At 45.7% G+C, this 20,803-nt stretch overlaps 1 protein-coding gene across 1 annotated transcript in view; it reads left to right on the top strand.

Moving 5' to 3' along the window:
• Positions 1 to 15,172, top strand: part of LOC146788685 (receptor-transporting protein 3-like) — a 60,885-nt gene extending 45,713 nt beyond the window's left edge. Inside the window, exon 2 of the mRNA XM_085634136.1 lies at positions 8,748 to 15,172. Within this exon, the coding sequence (XP_085490262.1) occupies positions 8,748 to 9,327 (580 nt within the window). The 3' untranslated portion in view covers positions 9,328 to 15,172. The remainder of the gene's footprint in view (positions 1 to 8,747) is intronic.
• The last annotated feature ends 5,631 nt before the right edge of the window (positions 15,173 to 20,803 follow it).

The following is a 20,803-nucleotide window of genomic DNA, read 5'->3' as shown; positions in this document are numbered from 1 at the left end:
GGGTGGGGATGGTGTGGGTGTGGGGGGTGTGTGGATGTTGGGGGGGGGTGTGGATGGTTGTGTGTGTGTGTGAATGTGATGAGAGGGTGTTTGTGAGGGTGGTCGTGTGAAGGTGTGCAAGTGTAAGATGTGGTGTAGCTTGTAGTCTGGTTCTGTGGTGTCTGGCAGCAGTGAGTCTGTTGCAAAGGCTCATGGTTTGTGTGTGTGGGCCCTTTTCATTGGTCCATGGGTGGGTGTGGCAGTGTTTGAATTTTGGGTGGGTGTGTTATAAGGAGTGGTGGTGTATTGGGCCTCTGTTTGTTTTTGACAGTTGCAGGTCAGTGATTGTGTTATTTTAGTGGTTGTTGGCCATGTTTAGTGGCTGTGTGCCTTTCGAATGGTGTATTCTTGTGTTGTTTTGTTTTGTCCTTGTTGTGTACGTGCGTTTTGAGCGTGTGTACGGTGTGTACATGGGCCATTTGGTTGTACGATTATGTCCTTGTGTGTGGCTTTGTACGACTCGTACATGCGGTTGTGATGTTGGGGCATGGGGTGCGCTCCGTACTTAGGAGGTTGTGTTGGGGGTGCGCCAGGAACGTACTGGGGTGTAGGTACACGGGGGGTATGACACGTACTGGGGTGGGGGTGGGGCTTGAACGTACTGGGGTGTACATAGACGGTGGTACGACACGTACAGGGGTGGGGGGGTGTACATTGACGGTGGTACGACACGTACAGGGGTGGGGGTACGACTGGAACGTACTGGGGTGTGGGTAGACGGGGCTATGACACGTACTGGGGTGGGGGTGGGCCTCGAACGTACTGGGGTGTAGGTTCACGGTGGTACGACACGTACTGGGGTGGGGGTACGACTGGAACGTACTGGGGTGTACATGGACGGTGGTACGACACGTACTGGGGTGGGGGGGGTGTACATTGACGGTGGTACGACACGTACTGGGGTGGGGGTACGACTGGAACGTACTGGGGTGTAGGTACACGGGGGGTATGACACGTACTGGGGTGGGGGTGGGGCTCGAACGTACTGGGGTGTAGGTACACGGGGGGTACGACACGTACTGGGGTGGGGGTACGACTGGAACGTACTGGGGTGTAGGTACACGGGGGTACGACACGTACTGGGGTGGGGGTAGGACTGGAACGTACTGGGGTGTAGGTACACGGGGGGTATGACACGTACTGGGGTGGGGGTAGGACTCGAACGTACTGGGGTGTAGGTTCACGGTGGTACGACACGTCCAGGGGTGGGGGTACGACTGGAACGTACTGGGGTGTAGGTACACGGGGGGTATGACACGTACTGGGGTGGGGGTGGGGCTCGAACGTACTGGGGTGTAGGTTCACGGTGGTACGACACGTACTGGGGTGGGGGTACGACTGGAACGTACTGGGGTGTACATAGACGGTGGTACGACACGTACAGGGGTGGGGGGGTGTACATTGACGGTGGTACGACACGTACTGGGGTGGGGGTACGACTGGAACGTACTGGGGTGTAGGTAGACGGGGCTATGACACGTACTGGGGTGGGGGTGGGGCTCGAACGTACTGGGGTGTAGGTTCACGGTGGTACGACACGTACTGGGGTGGGGGTACGACTGGAACGTACTGGGTGTACATGGACGGTGGTACGACACGTACTGGGGTGGGGGGGTGTTCATTGACGGTGGTACGACACGTACTGGGGTGGGGGTACGACTGGAACGTACTGGGGTGTACATGGACGGTGGTACGACACGTACAGGGGTGGGGGGGTGTACATTGACGGTGGTACGACACGTACTGGGGTGGGGGGGTGTACATTGACGGTGGTACGACACGTACTGGGGTGGGGGTACGACTGGAACGTACTGGGGTGTACATGGACGGTGGTACGACACGTACAGGGGTGAGGGGTGTACATTGACGGTGGTACGACACGTACTGGGGTGGGGGGGTGTACATTGACGGTGGTACGACACGTACTGGGGTGGGGGTAGGACTCGAACGTACTGGGGTGTAGGTTCACGGTGGTACGACACGTCCAGGGGTGGGGGTACGACTGGAACGTACTGGGGTGTAGGTACACGGGGGGTATGACACGTACTGGGGTGGGGGTGGGGCTCGAACGTACTGGGGTGTAGGTTCACGGTGGTACGACACGTACTGGGGTGGGGGTACGACTGGAACGTACTGGGGTGTACATAGACGGTGGTACGACACGTACAGGGGTGGGGGGGTGTACATTGACAGTGGTACGACACGTACTGGGGTGGGGGTACGACTGGAACGTACTGGGGTGTGGGTAGACGGGGCTATGACACGTACTGGGGTGGGGGTGTGGCTCGAACGTACTGGGGTGTAGGTACACGGGGGGTACGACACGTACTGGGGTGGGGGTACGACTGGAACGTACTGGGGTGTGGGTGGACGGGGCTATGACACGTACTGGGGTGGGGGTGTGGCTCGAACGTACTGGGGTGTAGGTACACGGGGGTACGACACGTACTGGGGTGGGGGTACGACTGGAACGTACTGGGGTGTAGGTAGACGGGGCTATGACACGTACTGGGGTGGGGGTTCGACTGGAACGTACTGGGGTGTACCTAGACGGGTGGGGGTATACATATACGGGGGGTACGTGTCGGACGTACGGGGGCTGGGGGGAGTGTTGGGCGCGTATGCGGGCACATGTCTCCATGGTTGCTGTAGGAGTTCGGTGCGGACGGTGTTTTTTCCACACGGTTGTAACCTCGGACGCACGGGATGGATCGTGATTCCTCGGTCGGACTTGGATTTTCACGTTTGTAAGGTAAATCGTCCGAGGACGTGTCGGACACATTTTCCGACCCGAGGACGTGTGGGGAATGATTCCCAGTGCGGTTCGTATGGACTTTTTACCATGCGAATCGTGATTGCCAGTTCGTACGGCACTTGTACGATTCGTACGGTAATAAGACCCGATACGAGTCGCACGGGGGAATTTTTTACCGGATCGTGATCGGCACCACAGGCGGAGCTGTGTGGTGGGGAAACCACCTCCCAACAAGGTCAAGGGTCGCTCTCCTCACCCGCAGCGGCTGCCATATATGGGGATGTGGGAGGGAGGAGCAGCTGGGATGCAGGAGGCAGGGACAGCGAATGGGCAGTGAGGGGGGCGGGACCACAGGGGAAGCAGCGGCGGGAACTGGATTGGCGAGGACACCGAAAGCAACCGGGCACAATCAGGGGCAGCTAGGGAGAACAGAAGGCAGGCAAAAGGGGGCACAAATCAAGGGCAGCGAGGGGGAACAGAAGGCAAAACGGGCACAAATCAGGGGCAGCGAGTGGGAACAGAAGGCAAGAGGAAACAGAATGAAGGGGCAACGAGGGGGGAGGTTTGCATGGAATTCTGGGTAACAGAATCTGGTGAGAGCCAGACAAGTCAGCCCATCCTGGATTCCCCTGGGTGTCCAGTTTTAAAAAATGTATAGGTTTGCTGGGTTTCCCTATGTGCCGCCAGAGCTAGGGTTCAAAATCTACAGTTAGGCACTCTAAAAAGGGGTCAGTTTTCACTGAGAAAATGTGGTGTGTCCACGTTGCGTTCTGGTCCGTTTCCTGTTGCGGGCACTAGGCCTACCCATACAAGTGAGATACAATTTGTCTCGGAAGACTTTGGGAGTGGGTAGAATTTTGTGGATCCATGCAGATTCCAAAACTTTCCACCACAAAAATGTGAGGAAAATGTGGGTTTTTAGACAAAGTTTGAGGTTTGCAAGGGATTCTGGGTAACAGAACCTGGTGGGAGGCAGTCAAGTCACCCCATCCTGGATTCCCCTGGGTGTCTAGTTTTAAAAAATGTACAGGTTTGCTAGGTTTCCCTATGTGGCGGTTGCGCTAGGGCCCAAAATCCACAGGTAGGTATATCCTAAAGAAAATTCAGTGCCTGGTGGTCTTTCTGCTGCCCTGGGGAGGGGGGAAATTGAGGGCTATTGCCCCGATATGCCCCCAAGGGGGGCAGAAAGACTGTGACTATTCTTTTGGGAAGGTGGGGGCATTGGTATGCCCATTCTGGGAAGCCCCCACCCCTACTAACAGAAAAGCCAGCATAATCGCTGGCGCCTAGTGGACTTTCTGCCCCCCCGGGGAGCAGATCAGGGGCTACTGCGCTCATCTGCCTCCTGGGGGGGCAGAAAGGCTGTGGCATCTTTTTTAGGGGGCTGGGGGCATTGGCATGCCCATTCTGGGCAACCCCCACCCGAACTTTGGAAAAAATATCCCTGGTGGCTAGTGGGCTTTCTGTCCCACCCCAGGGGGGCAGATAAGGGGCTGTTGCCCCATCTGCCTCCTGGGAGGGGTCAAAAAGACTGTATCATTTTTTTGGGGGGTGGGGACCTTGACATGCCCATTCTGGGCAACCCCCACCCCTACCTATATAAAAAAAAAATCCCTGGCGCTTAGTGGGCTTTCTGCCCCCCCCCACGGCAGATCAGGGGCTATTGCCCCCATCTTCCTCCTGGACGGGCAGCAAGTCTTTAGTCTTTAGTTCTGGGCAGCCTCCGCCCTGGGCCTATGAAAAAACTAATTCCTGGTGCCTAGAGTGCTTTATGCCCCCACGGGGGGGGGCAGATTAGGGGCTACTGCCCCCATCTGCTCCCCAGGGGGGCAGAAAGATTGGAATTTGTGGGGGGGGGGAGAGGGGGCCATTGGCATGCCAACCTTTGGCAGCCCCCACCCCTAAATTAATCGTAACAAAAAAAAACCCTGGCGTCTAGTGGGCTTTCTTCCCCCCCCGGAGGGCAGATTGGGGGCTATTGCCCCCATCTGTACCCAGGGGTGGCAGAAAGACTGTTATTGTGCGGGGGAGGTTGGGGGCTTGGGCGTGGCCATAATGGGCAGCCCCCGCCCCTAATTTACATAATAAAATAAATCCCTGGTTTCTAGTGGGCTTTCTGCCCCCCCGGGGTGGCAGATTGGGGGCTTCTGCCCCATCTGCCCCCCAGGGGGGCAGAAAGACTGGAATTTTGTGGGGGGAGGTGTGGGGGCATTGGCATGCCCATATTGGGCAGCCCCCACCCCTAATTATAATTTTCAAAAAATCCCTGGTATCTAGTGGGCTTTCGGGGGAAGAAAGGCTGTTTTTATGGTCGGGGGAGGGTGGGGGTATTGGCATGCCCATATTGGGCAGCCCCCACCCCTAAATAAAATATAAACAAAAGTCCTTGGTATCTAGTGGGCTTTTTGGGGGCTCCCACCCCATCTGCCCCCCAGGGGGGGCAGAAAGACTAAATTTATCCAAATGCATATGGGGGAAGCAAAGGCCCTTCCCCAAGGGGCCGCTCCCCCTCCTTGGTGTCAGGGGGTGGATTCCTGCTTGGATTCTCCCCTTTCCAATGATACCTCTTCCATCTTTCTACGTGCTGAGGGGGCTGAGAAATCCCTCTGCTGTCTGTAGCAAAAGGATTTCGTGCCCCTGTCCTCATGACGGAATGTTTCCGTCATGAGCACAGGAGCACCGATGCTCATGACAGTACCATTCCATCATAAGCATCTTAGGGGTTAAAGTGTGTGTAGTCAATTAATGTTTATTAGATTTCTTATTAATAATAATTTTTTTATTCGTTATTAATTATATTAATTATGGGGAAAAAATTTGAAGTGTTTTGTTATTGGTGTAGTGTTGTAGGGTAGGAAATAAATACATTTATGTATTAATTAATGTTTTATTTGTGAATATTTCCTAGTTTAAAAGAATAATTTTTTTGTAAACTTATTTATTATTTTATTTGATATAATATGTGTAGGTTTTTGTTATATGTAATTAGTATTACAAAATGTGTTCTTTTTATATGTTTCATATTTTTTTTTTTTTTTTTTCAAATACATTTTGTTTACTAATTTTTTTAATTTTATAATATATATATTTTTCTAAGTGTTTGAGTGTGAATAGTAACTTTTTTTCTCCGCTATCCAGCACTTTCCCTACTGTTGCATTCTTTTTAGTAGGAATAGTAATTTTTGCCCCTCTGTTATCCAACACTTTCCCTACTGTTGCACTCACTGGAGTGGGAATAGTAATATTTACCCCTCCGCTATCCAGCACTTTCTCTACTGTTGCATTCTTTGGAGTAGGAATAGTAATATTTACCCCTCCGCTATCCAGCACTTTCTCTACAGTTGCACTCACTGGAGTGGGCACAGTAATTTCTTCCTCTCCGCTATCAATATTTTTAACATTCATATTCTATCAGTGAACCGGCCGCAGCACACTGACCACTGTCCCGGCTGCTGTACGGTCTGTGCAGGCCAGTCAGCTTGGAAGAGAGAGGAATGAAGAGGAAAAGGGACCACTCTGGGAAGATGGGGCTGATTTAGAGGTTTGCAGCCCTGCCTCTTCCCCCCCTGGCTGAAATGCTGCAGCACCTGTAGCATCTGGACACCCCGGAGAGCAATGTGGCACAATCCTTGGGGCATCTGGAGGGGCGCGCTGCTGCCATGAAGTCAAGACAGGTCACTCCTAGGGAGCTCTGAAGAGTCGGCAGCCTACATCCATCAGGTCTGTAAGGACAGAAAAGACTTCCATGTTCTGACTTCACACCCCTGTATCTGCAGAGGCTCACCCATGGCTTCATGTCATTTATGGGCCTGATGAACTATTTACTTCCTGATTGTGCAACCCCTCAGTGCCCTCAGGTGTCACTGTAATAGTATAGAGCATTGGGGCACGCTTAGGGTCATTCCAATGCTTGGTCCATGAGGCATTATCAGATGAGAAGGAGGACAGACCACCGCAAGCCCCCAGTAAAGTGTTGACATTCAGGTGTGTTAACTGTGACACAAGTGTCCATCATCCTTTCATACCCACACCCTCCTAAAGGACACACTGGACCTCTACCTGTGCCACTTATTTCCTATCTTCTGAGGGGGTGGGCTTGAGGTTCTCACCTAGTATCCATGTTCAGAGCAGGGGATATTTCTCCTGGGAAGATTGTGCTCTGCTGTTCCTCAGAAGCATGGTGTCATGGCTGGATCCGGCACGGCGTGAGCCCTAGGTCTACATCACACGCAATCTGTGCGGTGTTCATATGTTGCTTTTTCCAGTTACTATAGACTTGCTGAGTGGCTCAGAGAGCTACAAGTCGAGCATGTGCAGTCTCTTTCCCTAGTGACATTAAGCAAACCCTCCAAATGCCATGAACATGGCTTAGAAAGCAGTCACTGTCTGGAGGAAAAGTAGTGATTTGGGCGAATAGGGAAAGTGAGAACTCAACGTCTAACATTAGGTTGGCTGTGACATGGCCTGCCGATAGGCTACTGAGCTATGGTGTTCATCAGTGGACAAAGGGCAGCACAGCCTGTAGTCCAATGGGGTGGAGGGGCTTCTAATGCCAATGTTAGCCTCTCGTGGATCCCCAGTGGCATTGAGGAGCTACAGAATGGTGTCCCAACCCAACAACTAACCCTCTATTGCTTGCCCCTTTGAGGAACTTTAAACTTTAAAGAAATTTCAGTTTGGGAGACTGTAGCTAAGTCCAATTAAGTACGAACTCTAGGTGAGTCCGGTTAAGTCCTAAGCTGAATCCGTAAGAACGTGTCATCAGGGCACCGGTTAGCAGAGCCAAGACCAGATTCAACAATTGAACTATTTTGGATGTTTGGATGGGGTCCTGTTCCCTGGGAGAGATGGGCTTTGTAGGTCCACTTGACATTTATTCTGTACGGGGCATTCAACTAGTCAGGCCGACCCATAGCCGGCAGCGCGGGTCTCATGGAAACAGAGAGGCGGGTGTATAATAGCTTATAAGATCCACAAGAAAATCTAGCGCTGCTGTTCTATTGAAGGACTATTTGTAAACTGCAACAGATTCAAGGCCCTGGTTTAGATCTTGGTGGATAGGTTACTCCTTCACATCAGTGATGGATATCCTGTACGCTGAAATATAAATCCCATAGGATATAATGGGATTTATTATTTGGCGGATGGGATATCCTATCCGTCACTGTTGTAACGAATAACCCATCCGCCAGGATCAAAATAAGGCCCTAAGGGACTCATTACGATGGCGGACGGACTTCTGTCCGTGCCGCCATCCTGTCAAATTTGGGACTGGCCACCCATGAGGCGGCCTGCCCACAATCCGAATTATGATGCGACCGCCACCTAGGCGGTCTCATCACCTATATTTTGCATTGTAGTGGGGATGTGTTCAGCAGCCCCCGCCGCAATGCGAAAACAAAGGCACTTGCATATCCCTGCACTACGTGGCAGGCACCATGCGTTGCCTGCCACATGGTGCAGGGATATGTAGGGGGGCATCATAGGTGCCCCCCAGTGCCTCTGACCCGCTACGAGTCCCCAAATCCATTTCCGCTATTTGTTTTGCTGCGGTTTGGCCGTCGAAAAACAAATGGATGAAAGGGATATCCTAAGCACCGCCGCAATGTTGGGGTATGTTTCAGTTCCGACAGGCGGTCAGAAAAGGACCGCCTGTCAGAACCGCGGCGGACGGTCTTTATGTCCACCACGCATACCCAACAATTCCCTCCGCCATATTATGATGGCGGGTGGTAAACAACAGTACGATGGTAGAAGGCCCGCCACCGACCGCCTGTCGTGGAGGTACTTCCACCATCGTAATGAGCCCCTAAGTTACTGTTTGGGCTAGAAAGGGTCACATCACATCTCATATTATATTTTTCAGCTCACTTATTGACACCCTACTGTGGTTCACAAATGCTGTAAATGTCAGAATCTACCTTGCATAATATGTTTGCCTTCTCACCTCTAGGTTCAAATGCTCCGCTTGTGGCCGAAGGTGGGAATCGTCCAAAGTGCGCGTGATCTTCCACATCAGGATGGTCAACCGGCGAGTGCCTCAGGGCTGTGTGAAAATGCGGGTCTTCAAACAGGAGTGCCGGAGATGTTATGCGGCCATTTTGGAAGAACCCGAGTTCACGATTGAGAACATAGATGTAGCTGTTGACCGCCTGGTGACAAGAATACGCAAGGTGTGCTATGGAGAGGATGTGTCCGATCGACATGTCCGTGATTTCATCACGAGTGGGAGCAAAGAAGGACCTCACGACAGCGCACACTGCGAGGCTTGCCAACTGGGGCTCTGTGACCACAGACCTCCAGCCAAGAACCAGGAAGCGCCAATGGTGAATCGAGTGAGAAGTTCCTATGATGAGTGGGATGCTCTGATGGCTCGGGGCTATGGGCATTTGCAGGATGACAGCCATCAGCCATTAATCCAGCAGAGTGGCTGGGTCAGGGAGGAGCATTGCTACAAACTTCGAGGAACTAATCACCCAAGCTTAAGAACGGAGTCAGAGGTGGAGAGAATTTGCCCATGTATACTGCTCTGAACAAGTCCAGTTCTTGTTGTATCTCTTCAATTTCAGGAAGCACAGGGGTAAACATGCCCCAAATTACCTTTAAGCTGACTCTTTAAAATAAATGGTGATAGGTATTGGATAGGTGATCTGATTATAATCAGTTCTATTGAGAGATTGGAATGGTTCACACTCTAATTGGACACAATCAGGGAAAATCCTTATTTATCAAAACTCCAGATTCACTTTACAGTTCTTGTGCATTCATAAAATCTTATTTTCAGTGCTTATATATGTACATCTAACAAGTCAAATGTGTTTGAGAAATGTACACTGCAAAGTGTGATGGAAATTGTAGTCCTTAAATTTCCACCCCACAATATACCTAAAATATTTTCAATGGGGCCTTGCTCCTATGTCTTGCTACAGCCCACAGAGTCTTAATATGTGAGAAAATATTACTTTGAAAGATCTTCTTATATGTAAACTGTGAGGCACGTTCCATCAATACTACATTGAATTGCCGTGAGAGCCCCTGAAGGCAGCAGTGTAAAAAAGGGTAAAAAGGGTATTATTTTGGGGCTCTCCTGCAACCCTCCAAAGTATCTCTCACCGTTTCTCCTGGTTACATATAGAACATTCTGCCCTAATGGCTCAAATGCCTTTTTGCATTACAGCCTTCCTGCTAAGTTCTATTGTGCTATGTCAGAAGATGTGGTCCAATCAGAATTCCCACTACAAAGGCTCTAGCCAGGATTACCATCCCATATGGAATGCTGATATTGGCTTAGCAATTCGATTGATCATGCATGCATTCTTTTTTAAATATAGCTTTATTCATTTTTTCACAATTGAACAAAAACACAAAGGAGTCTATTAACATAACCGTTTGTTTTATTGACCATACGTATGTCAACAGAAGTATCAAGACGCGAAAATATAAGCGGAAACGTAGAATGGGAGGTAATAGCGTGCAAATATATAAACTAAGCCACATCTCTCTGAAAAACTCAAGGCTTATAAACACAACTTTAGGTTTTCAAATTCACTCCAACTTGAAACCTATTTGTCCAAACAATTCATAGCGAAGATTTCTCAAATGTTGTCAATGTGCAAAAATCTTATACCAAATCTGCTACTGAACCAGATTGATTAGATTTCCAATACTTCAAAACCCCTCAGAGATTCAATTTGCATCAGTTTAAGTTTTATAAACTTAGGATCAAAAAAAAAATGCACATCGGCATGCCTTGATATGTAGATTCACAATACAGATGGATGCGCTGGAAAAAAACCCAGACAAATATGATTTCAATCAAATACAGGCCATAAGAGAATAGAAGGGTGTCTTTACCTTTACCAGATGCAAAGAGCATTATTTTGAAATTGTCTGCGGTATATATTTCTAAAAACATTTGCTGTTGCATTATTCTTAGACCCACATTATAGTAACCTGGTTGTACTAGTATATGACAAGTGCCCTTAGTGTTTCTGACAAATATTAGTAATCCTGGTAGCAGAGACAAATGTATTCTTAATGTGATAATGTAATAAAAATAGTTCTTTAAGCAATTGCAAGCTATAGAAAAGAAAAGCTGCTAATAATTCTAATGATAATTTAGTCATAAAGGATGAGTCAGCCTCAAAAATCCACATTGTTGGCAATTTCACTAATATTAATCAATACAATGTTATAACGATTCTGCTCCTTCGCAGTCAGGCCAAATACAGACTACAGATGAGAAATGAAATAGGAGGGTCTTCCAACCAAACTTGTGTGAAATATAAAATCACTGACAAAATTAGCTACTTCAAGTTTAACATTTTGTTAAAATATTTAATTTCAGGATTCCCACATGAAGATTTATCAAGCGAAACAACCTTGTTAAATTCAGAAATCTTAGATAACTCATTCCAATATTTAACAATGAAAACTGCTGAGTTTGGAAGTTTTAGACCTTTCCATTTTTTTATCCATGCTGAGATTTGGAGTTTGTGAAGATGGTGGTTATGCATCTTCATTCAAATTCCCCATGATTTTGCTTTTACCATCGTCACTAAGCCATAATGATATGTTATAAAGTTTAAAAGCTGCTTGTTTTTTTTTTATTAGATCCGGAAAAAAAAAACCCTTTACATTTATCATATTTAAAGATAGTCCTTGGAAATCTAGACTTTTCTTTTCATACCCATAGAAGAGATCTATATATAGTATGATCTCTTTTAACCGACCTTTGAAGTAAAGTATTAATGACAATTATTATTAAATCCATTATTTTGTCAGTATACTTATTTTTGTAACATTAATATTGTCCCACATCCCAATCTTTAAATGAGACAGCCGGTCACACCTCTTCTTTGTTTTTGTTGGAACATACTTAAGATGTGTAATTGTTATCTTAGCTAACTACTTATTTTAATAGTAGAATTGGAGAACTTTTCATTAACCAATGTCTACAGAATACTTAAAACACTGTAAGTTTTTAACATTCCAATTATCTACACTCTCTAAAACCTTGTAATTTTTTTACCTTTCCTTTTATAGCCAGCGTTGGAAGCATTGCACCAGGCTTATTCCGGGTCTGATAGGAACAATGCAGCCGCAGCATTAAGAAAAACGTTATGTTCCTTTCTAGGATACGCCAGTAACACTTGTATCTCTATGCAAAGCAACAACAAGAGTTTCAATTACAAGATCAAAATAAACAGGGAAAAGATACCAACCATGTCATGCCCCTTTATCTACAAATATGGAATCAGATGCTGGCCTTGTGCGTTAGCTCCTGAATATTGTGTCTAACTAAATTTTTAAAAAGCCTGAACAAAACCAAACCTTTTAAGGGGACATTACAAAAAAAGCTTCTGTCCATGACTCAAAGAGTTTACTCCATGAAGTCCAATAACCTCTGTCTGTGCGCCTTTGGGTCTATTTAAATCAATTATGTCAATCAGAGATTTTATGTTTACCTAAGATTGCATAATTTAATGAAACCACACTATGATGAATTAGTCAAGTAAGATAAGATACACTCCGTTCACTTTGGTCATTCCTTATAAATACTATTAAGAATTCTGAAGTTTATGTTCAGTCGAAAAATATGTCCGGATACTTTTTTTTACAATTTGTGGGTCTTTACCTGGCTTGCTAAACAATTAGCTGACCAAGGGCATGAAAATGTTTCTTGCCTCTTCTGCTACAAGTTCCAGAAACAGGTACATGAAAACATTCCCTTCCATGTGTTGGTATTAAATATTTGAAGTGTTCCAAATTCATGAAAAATGTATTGTATATGGCAGTTTTTTCTAAACAATGCCCTCATTGTTTTGTCTAACTTGCAATGCTAAATATTTTAAAATATGAATCAATTAATCATCTTTTTAATTGAGTAGTTTATAAGGTATGCAGCAAAACATTTAATTGTTATGCACAATTCATATATATTTTTTAATATATTCCATCATTTTCTCATCTTCAACTCAGAATAAAATGAATTTGCAGCCTGCGCACAGTCATGAAGTGAGATGCAATTACAGACACGAGGAAGTGGAAAAGTAAAATTAAAAAATTGGAATGTCCGAACAGCTAACCCTTAGCTGGGTCTCGCTGACCATTGGAGCACAGATATCTCCATTATAAATATGAGATCAGACTGTAAATAGCTTTCTATACTTAAAACACAATCTACATTCATATAAATTGAAGATTTCAAAAACCTATAATGTCTACTAAAAGTGAAAAAATAAAAGAAAGGCAATATTAAGCGACACAAAAGATGGATGCCTGAGTAAACACTTGTTGGAAGAAGATGCTGGCCATAAGTAGGGGCCTCTCTCTTTAATTATTTTTAGCCACTTTAAAAATATGTTATGCCTCAAATAACCAAAGACCCCGTCATATTTTTAACCTCTGGTTTCATTCCTGCATTAACACCTCAATGCTCATTTATTTCAGTCTACTCCAAAGGAATGGCTTTAAATTCAACAGCTCCAAGTCCAACAAACTGATGTTCAGGAGTGCTTCGCTTTTGTCTTGAATACAGAATGTTAGCGCCCTAATTTTCTACTAGAAGTCTGTGGTGAAGGTAAATGATATCACGAGGGAGTCAGCTGACAAACTGCTGATATGTTGGAAGTACCTATTTCACTCTACATTCAAGACTTTTTTTCTTACATGTGTGAGTAAGATCTTTTCGGTTCTATGGACAATGTGTCCTCCTGTTAGCATTCTAGAGTACAAGCCATAAGTTCTATGACAACACTAAACTTCTCCTTTTTGTTCATTTACTGCAGACTCTTCATAGGAAATGCTTTCCTATCCACAGTCCCTAATCAAGCAACATGGCATTCATGTGCTCCTCAAGTTAGTCATATAATGATTTAGAAATCCTGCGACTGAGGGTGGGAATGGACCGATGTTGGCGTTTATCGGGTTTAAAATCCAAAGTAGACGATTGTTATGGCTGATGTCCTTGTAAGTGGGGTAGGAAATATTCAATGATCCACCTTTTGATGAATTGTGTACTTTTCCTTGAAAAGAAGAAAAAGACCCTCCGACCAGTATTCAAAAAGAACGGGATACAGTCGAGAGAAATGGGGTTAAAATTGCTGTGTGATCTCAGATATCTGCATGTAGCCATAGCCACTGGTCAATACCTGCAAAAAAATAAATATAACATCTCAAGCTATGCTTTTTTCCTCTTAGTGTATTATGTTAAGGGTCGGCTAGCCCCTAAGCTGGTAGAGTGGTATGTTGACCGGGCAAGCAATGTGTTGCCAGCTGCTTGATATTTTATTATCTTTCTTTTAAAATGTCGTTCATACCTGTGTGACAGTTTCGAAGATCTAACTGAGTCCTGTTCATTTTAAGAGGATTATTTGGTAAGTGGAAGAAAGGGGATTAGATCTGTTCACAAGATTGACTAGGAGAATCCTTGTGATTGTGATAAGCTGCTATGCACACTGCACTTTACAATGTTGTATCTGAGCAAAATGAGCTGCAAGTTAATGGCTAATGCGGCATCTTTTGTCCTTCAAATGGATTGTTGATATACGTGGGACTTTGTGTTTTTGACCATTTGCTGTCTTTTAGCTTCGGAAATTTGAAGTGTTTTACGGCTTAACCAAGGTTATATGTTTAGTTAAAAATTATGTAAATGTGTTATTAATTTTTATGATATTTGGGATTGTCTATTTATGGATTGGGTAATGTGCATCATTTCTGTAAGAATTGAATTCATGGAAATAAAATATTTTGATTGATTAATGTCAGAATTTTCTCACATGACTGAAGAAGATATTTGTGAATTTAGAGACATCTCTAAGGGCCTGATACAAAGTGTGGTTACTCCATCAGAGTAACTGAGTATTCTACTCCCTCGCCGTGACAGAATAACCGTGTGAGAGCTGTTTCACTTTTAACGCACTAGAAACCAAGCTTACGCTTACAAGTGGTGTTTACACTGTCCACTTTCAACTACTATTGTAATACACCATGTAAGGACTACTATTGTTGTTTCCCTGTTCTAAATAAAGAATTGCAAACTTTAAACTAATAAACTGAGAACATTCCCGGAGACTTCACCCACACTGTTCTGAATTAAAGACATTCCACCTGTCTCCGGCTACAGTTGTACAAAGATATCTACTAGCACGCTTGTATAAACTGTGAGACTGGTAACATTCAATGCAATACCACTGTGAGGGAATCCTCTAATGTATTCTGTATTGAAGGATTTCCTTCTGCTTGTTCCTCATTGGTATAAACGCTGAGAATCATGCATTTGTGTAGAGATGTTTGAAAGCCATTGTCTACAGTCCTGTAAAAAGACTTGATGCTCTCTGTACCCAAGAACTCCTATTTCCCACATTTAGAAGGCAAACCTATGCCGGATTTCAGGTAGAACTTTACTAAGGTCTTTGTACTAATGATTTGTATGCCTTGCTACTAAACCTTTTGATGACATGTTCCTTGTATTTTGCCAACTCATTTCAGATGTACCTTACAAACTTTAACTTGTGTCTGTCATTCTTACTGAGAATATTTCAGTCCTGAATATTGAACTTTCTATAAATGTGTTAGAGAAGGGTCCAACTGGGGAGCTCCAACGTCTGTATCAGGACTACACTGCTCCCAATCGTGGCCATTGGCGTGCTTTTGGTATGATTATCTAACACAGGGTAGCGTGCCAACAACCACACTCCAAATTTCGAGATGTCTGCTGCCCCAGCGGACATTTCTTACATTGGTAGGAACCGCCATCACAGAAATTGCTGTCAATGCAATGAAAATGTGCTGTACGGCTGTGTCAACATGACAGAGCCGTATGGCACAATTTAAATTTATTTTTCTTATTTTTTAAAAGAATGTCCCAAAGCGGGATTTTCTTTTTGAAAATATAAAAACAGTGGCCTCCTCGCCTAGGGGCATATCAACAAGGGCTTTATCTCTGCTTTTTTGGCTTTAAAAGCCAAAAAAGGAGAGATAAAACTAGCGCCCTATCAACAACAGGGTGCTAACATGCAAATTTGCATGTTAGCACCCTTTTACTCTACGCTTCCCCTTGCATCTCTAATGAGATGCAAAGGGGGCGTTCCAGAGTAAAGTAATAGGAGAAATGTCGCTAAGCGACATTTCTCCTATTATCAATAATGTCGCTAACCCTGTTAGAGACAAAAAAAGCAGCGCTAACCGCGGTTAACGCTGCTTTTTTACGTCTGGTATTTTTCTGACTTAGCCATGATATCCTATGGAAGGAGGATATCATGGCTAAGTTTGCCTGTCCCTATCAACAAGGTAACGTGAGATTATCGCTGGCTTTCCAGCGATAATCTCATGTTAGCCTGTTAGCGTGAGGATTTTTATCGCTAATGAGATAAGCGTTGCTAATAGCACGCTATCTCAGCGATAAAAATTCACGCTAGCCGGCGATAATTATCCTGGTGCTAAGTGCGCTTAGAGATAATTATCGCCGGTTGTTGTTGATATGCCCCCAAGGGAGTTTTATCCCATTACGCGGGGGTCATTGAAAAGTTTATACTTTCACTTACCATCACGTTTTTCATGGTAGTAAGCGAAAGTAAAAACTTGCCATTTGTTTGCCCACTCTAAATAGGGCGGGCAGACATAATGCAAAATCTACTTCGGACCTTACTCTGTCTGTTGGGCCGACGGAGGTGTATGTCAGTAGCGGAGACAGAGTAGTCTCCGCAGCTGACATACTGAATATCCTCTCACCTCTAAATGTGGCACGCAGGTCTTTAGTATGGCTGAAAGGGTACTCCATCGCGATTGTGACGGATTACCCTTTACACCGCCATCTAAGTCAGAGATAACATTTGTAATGCGGTTACTCCCTCAGTTTGACAGAGTGGAATACTCTTTGGCCCTGATGGAGCAGCCTCTCTCTTCAAACTAAGGAAGGCAGTTAGAACAGAGCAAAAATAAACTGAAATAAAACCAACCAATGAAAGGTGTTTGAATATAATTAATGACGATCATTGTTTCCATTTTTCATTTTCTTCTGTTTACTATTTGGTGTAGTTTGTATCATGTCATGGAAAGGATGTCGGAAAGGGCCATTGTAATCCCTACGGTGGTGCCTGACCAGACGACGCCCCTATTGTAGGGACTACAATCCGACCGACGGTCCAACGGGCTCCTTGAGCCAGTCCCTCCGGCCAATGCGGTCCGACTAACTACATCATAATGCGGCGGTCGGACCGCTCTGCTGGATGTCTGTGGGACCGCCACCGACGGCCTATCAGTGGCTTTCCCACCAACATCCTAATCACCTCCAATATTATTTAAAATGGTATGATTTACAAAAAACAATGTTCTTGACAATAAAATTCTGTGACACAATATTTCTTTACTAACGATATTCAAGTATCACAATATTAAAAACTCTATATTTTGTCTGAACAACCATTGCTCTCTTACACTTTGGGTTCACTCCTACTTATGACTCCATCTATTTAGGTTGCACCACTTGGCAGGCTGGACTCCTCCCTCCAGCCACCAGCTCTTGTATGATTGATTTATAATTATGGTTTTTTTTTGTTTCCTGAGAAACACAGGTTTTACAGCCTGGAGATTTTCATGAAGACCTACCAACCACTGGTTGTGAATATTTATTTTTGTTTTTCAATTCTCACTCGGCACGTCTCACTACCAGAGAGGGTGCTGGTCCTGAAGAAGGCCTCTACCCCTTATGTTTGAGGGCTTTATCTAAGCAGAAACATGTCGACCTCCTTTATTGGATTGAATAAAACTAAGGGTCCATCAGGAGGCCTTTTTAGCAATTCAGTGTTTTCTCTCTGTGGGGTTTACTCTTTTAGATGCTCATACCAGCCCTCACAGAGAATACTCCCCCAACTTGCTAACACCCCAAGAGGTCCTTTCTGATGAGGGTTGTAGCCTACACCGGCACCCCACATGGTGTCGGTGTGAGGAGGGTCTTCATGATTCAGTTTGCCAACCTGGAGTGCGTAAGATCATTTGTCCTTTAAAAGGTTTGAACCCACACACTTTAGACAGATGATTCGGTCTGCGACAGATTACCCAGAGTTTTCTATGTTGTGTTAATGATGGTTCATGAATGTGCTTAGTAGGTTTAGAAATCCTAAACCTGTAATGCCAACTTTCACTCAATATCCTGCATTGTTAAACATACCTTTAACTTGTCAAATATTTGGTCTCTGCTCTCTGGGGCTGTGCCATATGTCTGTTCCTAATGTTGAAAGTAAAATGTGTCCTTGTAGGAGATGAGAGTAGCAAAGCTACAGCTGCCTCGATGACCTCACATCTTAAGACAGTTAAAAGTGACTGGGAACCTCACACAGCATATATAATATTTCTAGTGATAAGGAACACAATGTATAGACAAAGTGAATTCCAAAAGTAACAAAAATGAACTATAAAACTCTCAGGGGAAAACCACACAAGAATACGCTAATGCATAAAACAGGATTTACCTTCTAATGGGGTTTTGCAGAAAGGAATCTAAAATCAAGATTTGTTATAGGGGCCCATTTGAGTGTCTGTAGTGGTAGAGAAACTTTTAAGAACATATCCAAGGGCCTCGTTTTAAGGTTAGCGGAAGGTCACCAAACCAATGACGAGCAAGAGATCCCACCTACGCCAGCCGCTCTTCAACCCACCTGACAAATTTAGTGTTTCCCTCGGTGTGGTTGGGGAATGTTTCTGAAAAATAAAATAAAAATGCCCCTGCATTATTGGAGTTTTTTCCCTAGCTTTTGGTGGAAATTTTTGCTGTTGTATTATCCATTACCGCCGTGACGCCAAAACAGACAGACCTTCTGACGCAATCCACGTGGCGTCCTTTGGCGTCAGGTTTGCCGGTGTGTTTTTCCTCCTGATGAGGCCCCACCATCAAGAACCATGCAGTTGCCCCACAGTAAATGAGGTGGGGAAACTGTGAGTCAGGAATTGACTCTAAAGTGTCAGAGGGTGGCCAAGAGGTTCTCTCGAACTAGCCTCACGTTCCCGTAGCTCCCTTCCACTCAACACAAAGAACCAAAATAACAGGGGAAAAATCATGGCATTTGCCATGTTTAGGGCTCCGCCAGGTTTCATGGGCTCCATATGTACTCAGCTGTCACCGTCTCATCCCCTGAGAGAGTCTACTCAACAGGACAGGGATCAGTCTGTGCCTGGGAGTCCAAAGAGACTGAGATAAAGGTCAGAGATGGAATGTGTGGTTGAGGCCCAGATCAATGATCAGTCGCTGTAGACCATCTTTGGATCACCGTCTATGAGGTGGCCCGCAGCTCAGAGGGACGGCCATACTCTGGGCCCTCCTAGCTGAGGCTGATGGTGAGGGTTGGACCTCAGGAGAGCCCTGGGGTGCAGTTGTAGCCATCAAAGCTGTGACCTCTATCGGTTCCCACTATCTTCTACAGCAGGGTCTTCCGAGGACCATGGATCGTGGAAGTGGAATCAGCGATGGCGGCCGCTGCAGTGGCCCGGCTCAAGAGTCCTCTCACGTTGACCGTGGCACGATGAGCTGACCTGATGATAGACATGCCTGCCTTACTCCCCCTAAGTTTGTGACGTGTATCTGCCTTGCCCTTTCCAACGATACACACCCACTCAACTGTCCAAAGGGGTTATTTTCTCGGCCAGTTGGCAGGGGCTGAGTCATTACTGTAGATGGTGCAACTCGTTGTGAAGATGATGTCGGCTTGGACGGGGGCCCAGCTCGCGCCTGCAGAGGTAGAATGATGTAGTCAAACTTGCCTTTGATGACGTCTCCTGTACGTAGGTCTCCCCTCATTGGAGGCGGTGGGGAGTGGAGGCCCTTGACTGCAAACATCTAGCTGTGGTCTGTCAAATGAGTTGTGTTGTTCACCAATGATACCACGTAAGGACAGTGTACACAGCCGTCATCCACACTAAGGCATGGGGGCATCACTCCAGTTAGCATCGGTCACACACCCCGCAGTCTTGACTATGGGACCCAAGGACTATTCTCAGCCTGTGGCTCAGCAGTGGTTAATTTGTAAAACAATAAATGTTAAGGCCCTCGTCAGGAGGACACAACAGTTTGCACCACACATTGCTCCTGCCAGCATTGCCAGTGACAGTACAAACACAACCACCATCACACTCCGACAAGTGTAGCAATTCATACTACTCCAGGCCGCCAATGCGATAAGAACGGCTTTGGTGGCACGTATTAGTGATAGTTAATGCACATTAGATTATTAAACAGCTATTGTGCTCATAACAAAATTTGGCAGACAGCGCCACCATGTGGCAGACTGTCACAAGCGCTGGTGCTAAGAATTAAGTGCTGGTGCTGAGCACCGGAAACCACTGGCTCAAATTAAGCACTGTCAGAGTCAGGGTTAGGGTGGGGAAGGATGCCCATCTCACTCTAAGTCATCATGGACCGACCTTCCAACCCAGGGCTTTCTTGTGGAAAGCTGGTGCATTCTGTGTGTAGCCCTTGTTTGCTTCCACGAGTGAGTAACGCACCTGCTAACTATGATTTATAAATTAAGAGCCCAGTATCGGAAACACTGTCCGTGATTACATGGAGCGAGGTGGCCACTCTAAGGTGGAGGGAAAAAAAAGGATGCAATTTTACTTTAATCTGATCATGAAAATTAAAAGCTCTTTGGAGCTGGCGCCCTCTTCTCCTGAGCTCCTAAAGGCTGGTGGCTCACCATGACCAAGACACAGGATCCCTTAATAGAATTTAACCTATCTATCCTAAAAAAAAATAGATTCCGGGAGAACATATTTATAGATCTGTCAAATCAGTAACGAATGTGAGGAAAATTCCTAACACTTTGTGCTAGGTTTGCATCACAAAAGTGTCGTGAACCTGCCCAAAGTGTTGTGTTGGGATTAGGTTTCTAGCGCAAATCATGAGTTTCGCTGGAAGTTGCCTAAAGTGATGCAAACCAGCCGTGGGGTTTGATGTCAATTCCCATCCACTAAAATGTGCAGAGAGGGATTTGTGCCAAAAGATAGTGCCTCCTA

Source organism: Triturus cristatus, chromosome 11 (assembly GCF_964204655.1).
Source record: "Triturus cristatus chromosome 11, aTriCri1.1, whole genome shotgun sequence".
NCBI classification, from domain to species: Eukaryota; Metazoa; Chordata; class Amphibia; order Caudata; family Salamandridae; genus Triturus; species Triturus cristatus.
This window is presented reverse-complemented; position numbering and strand designations above follow the sequence as displayed.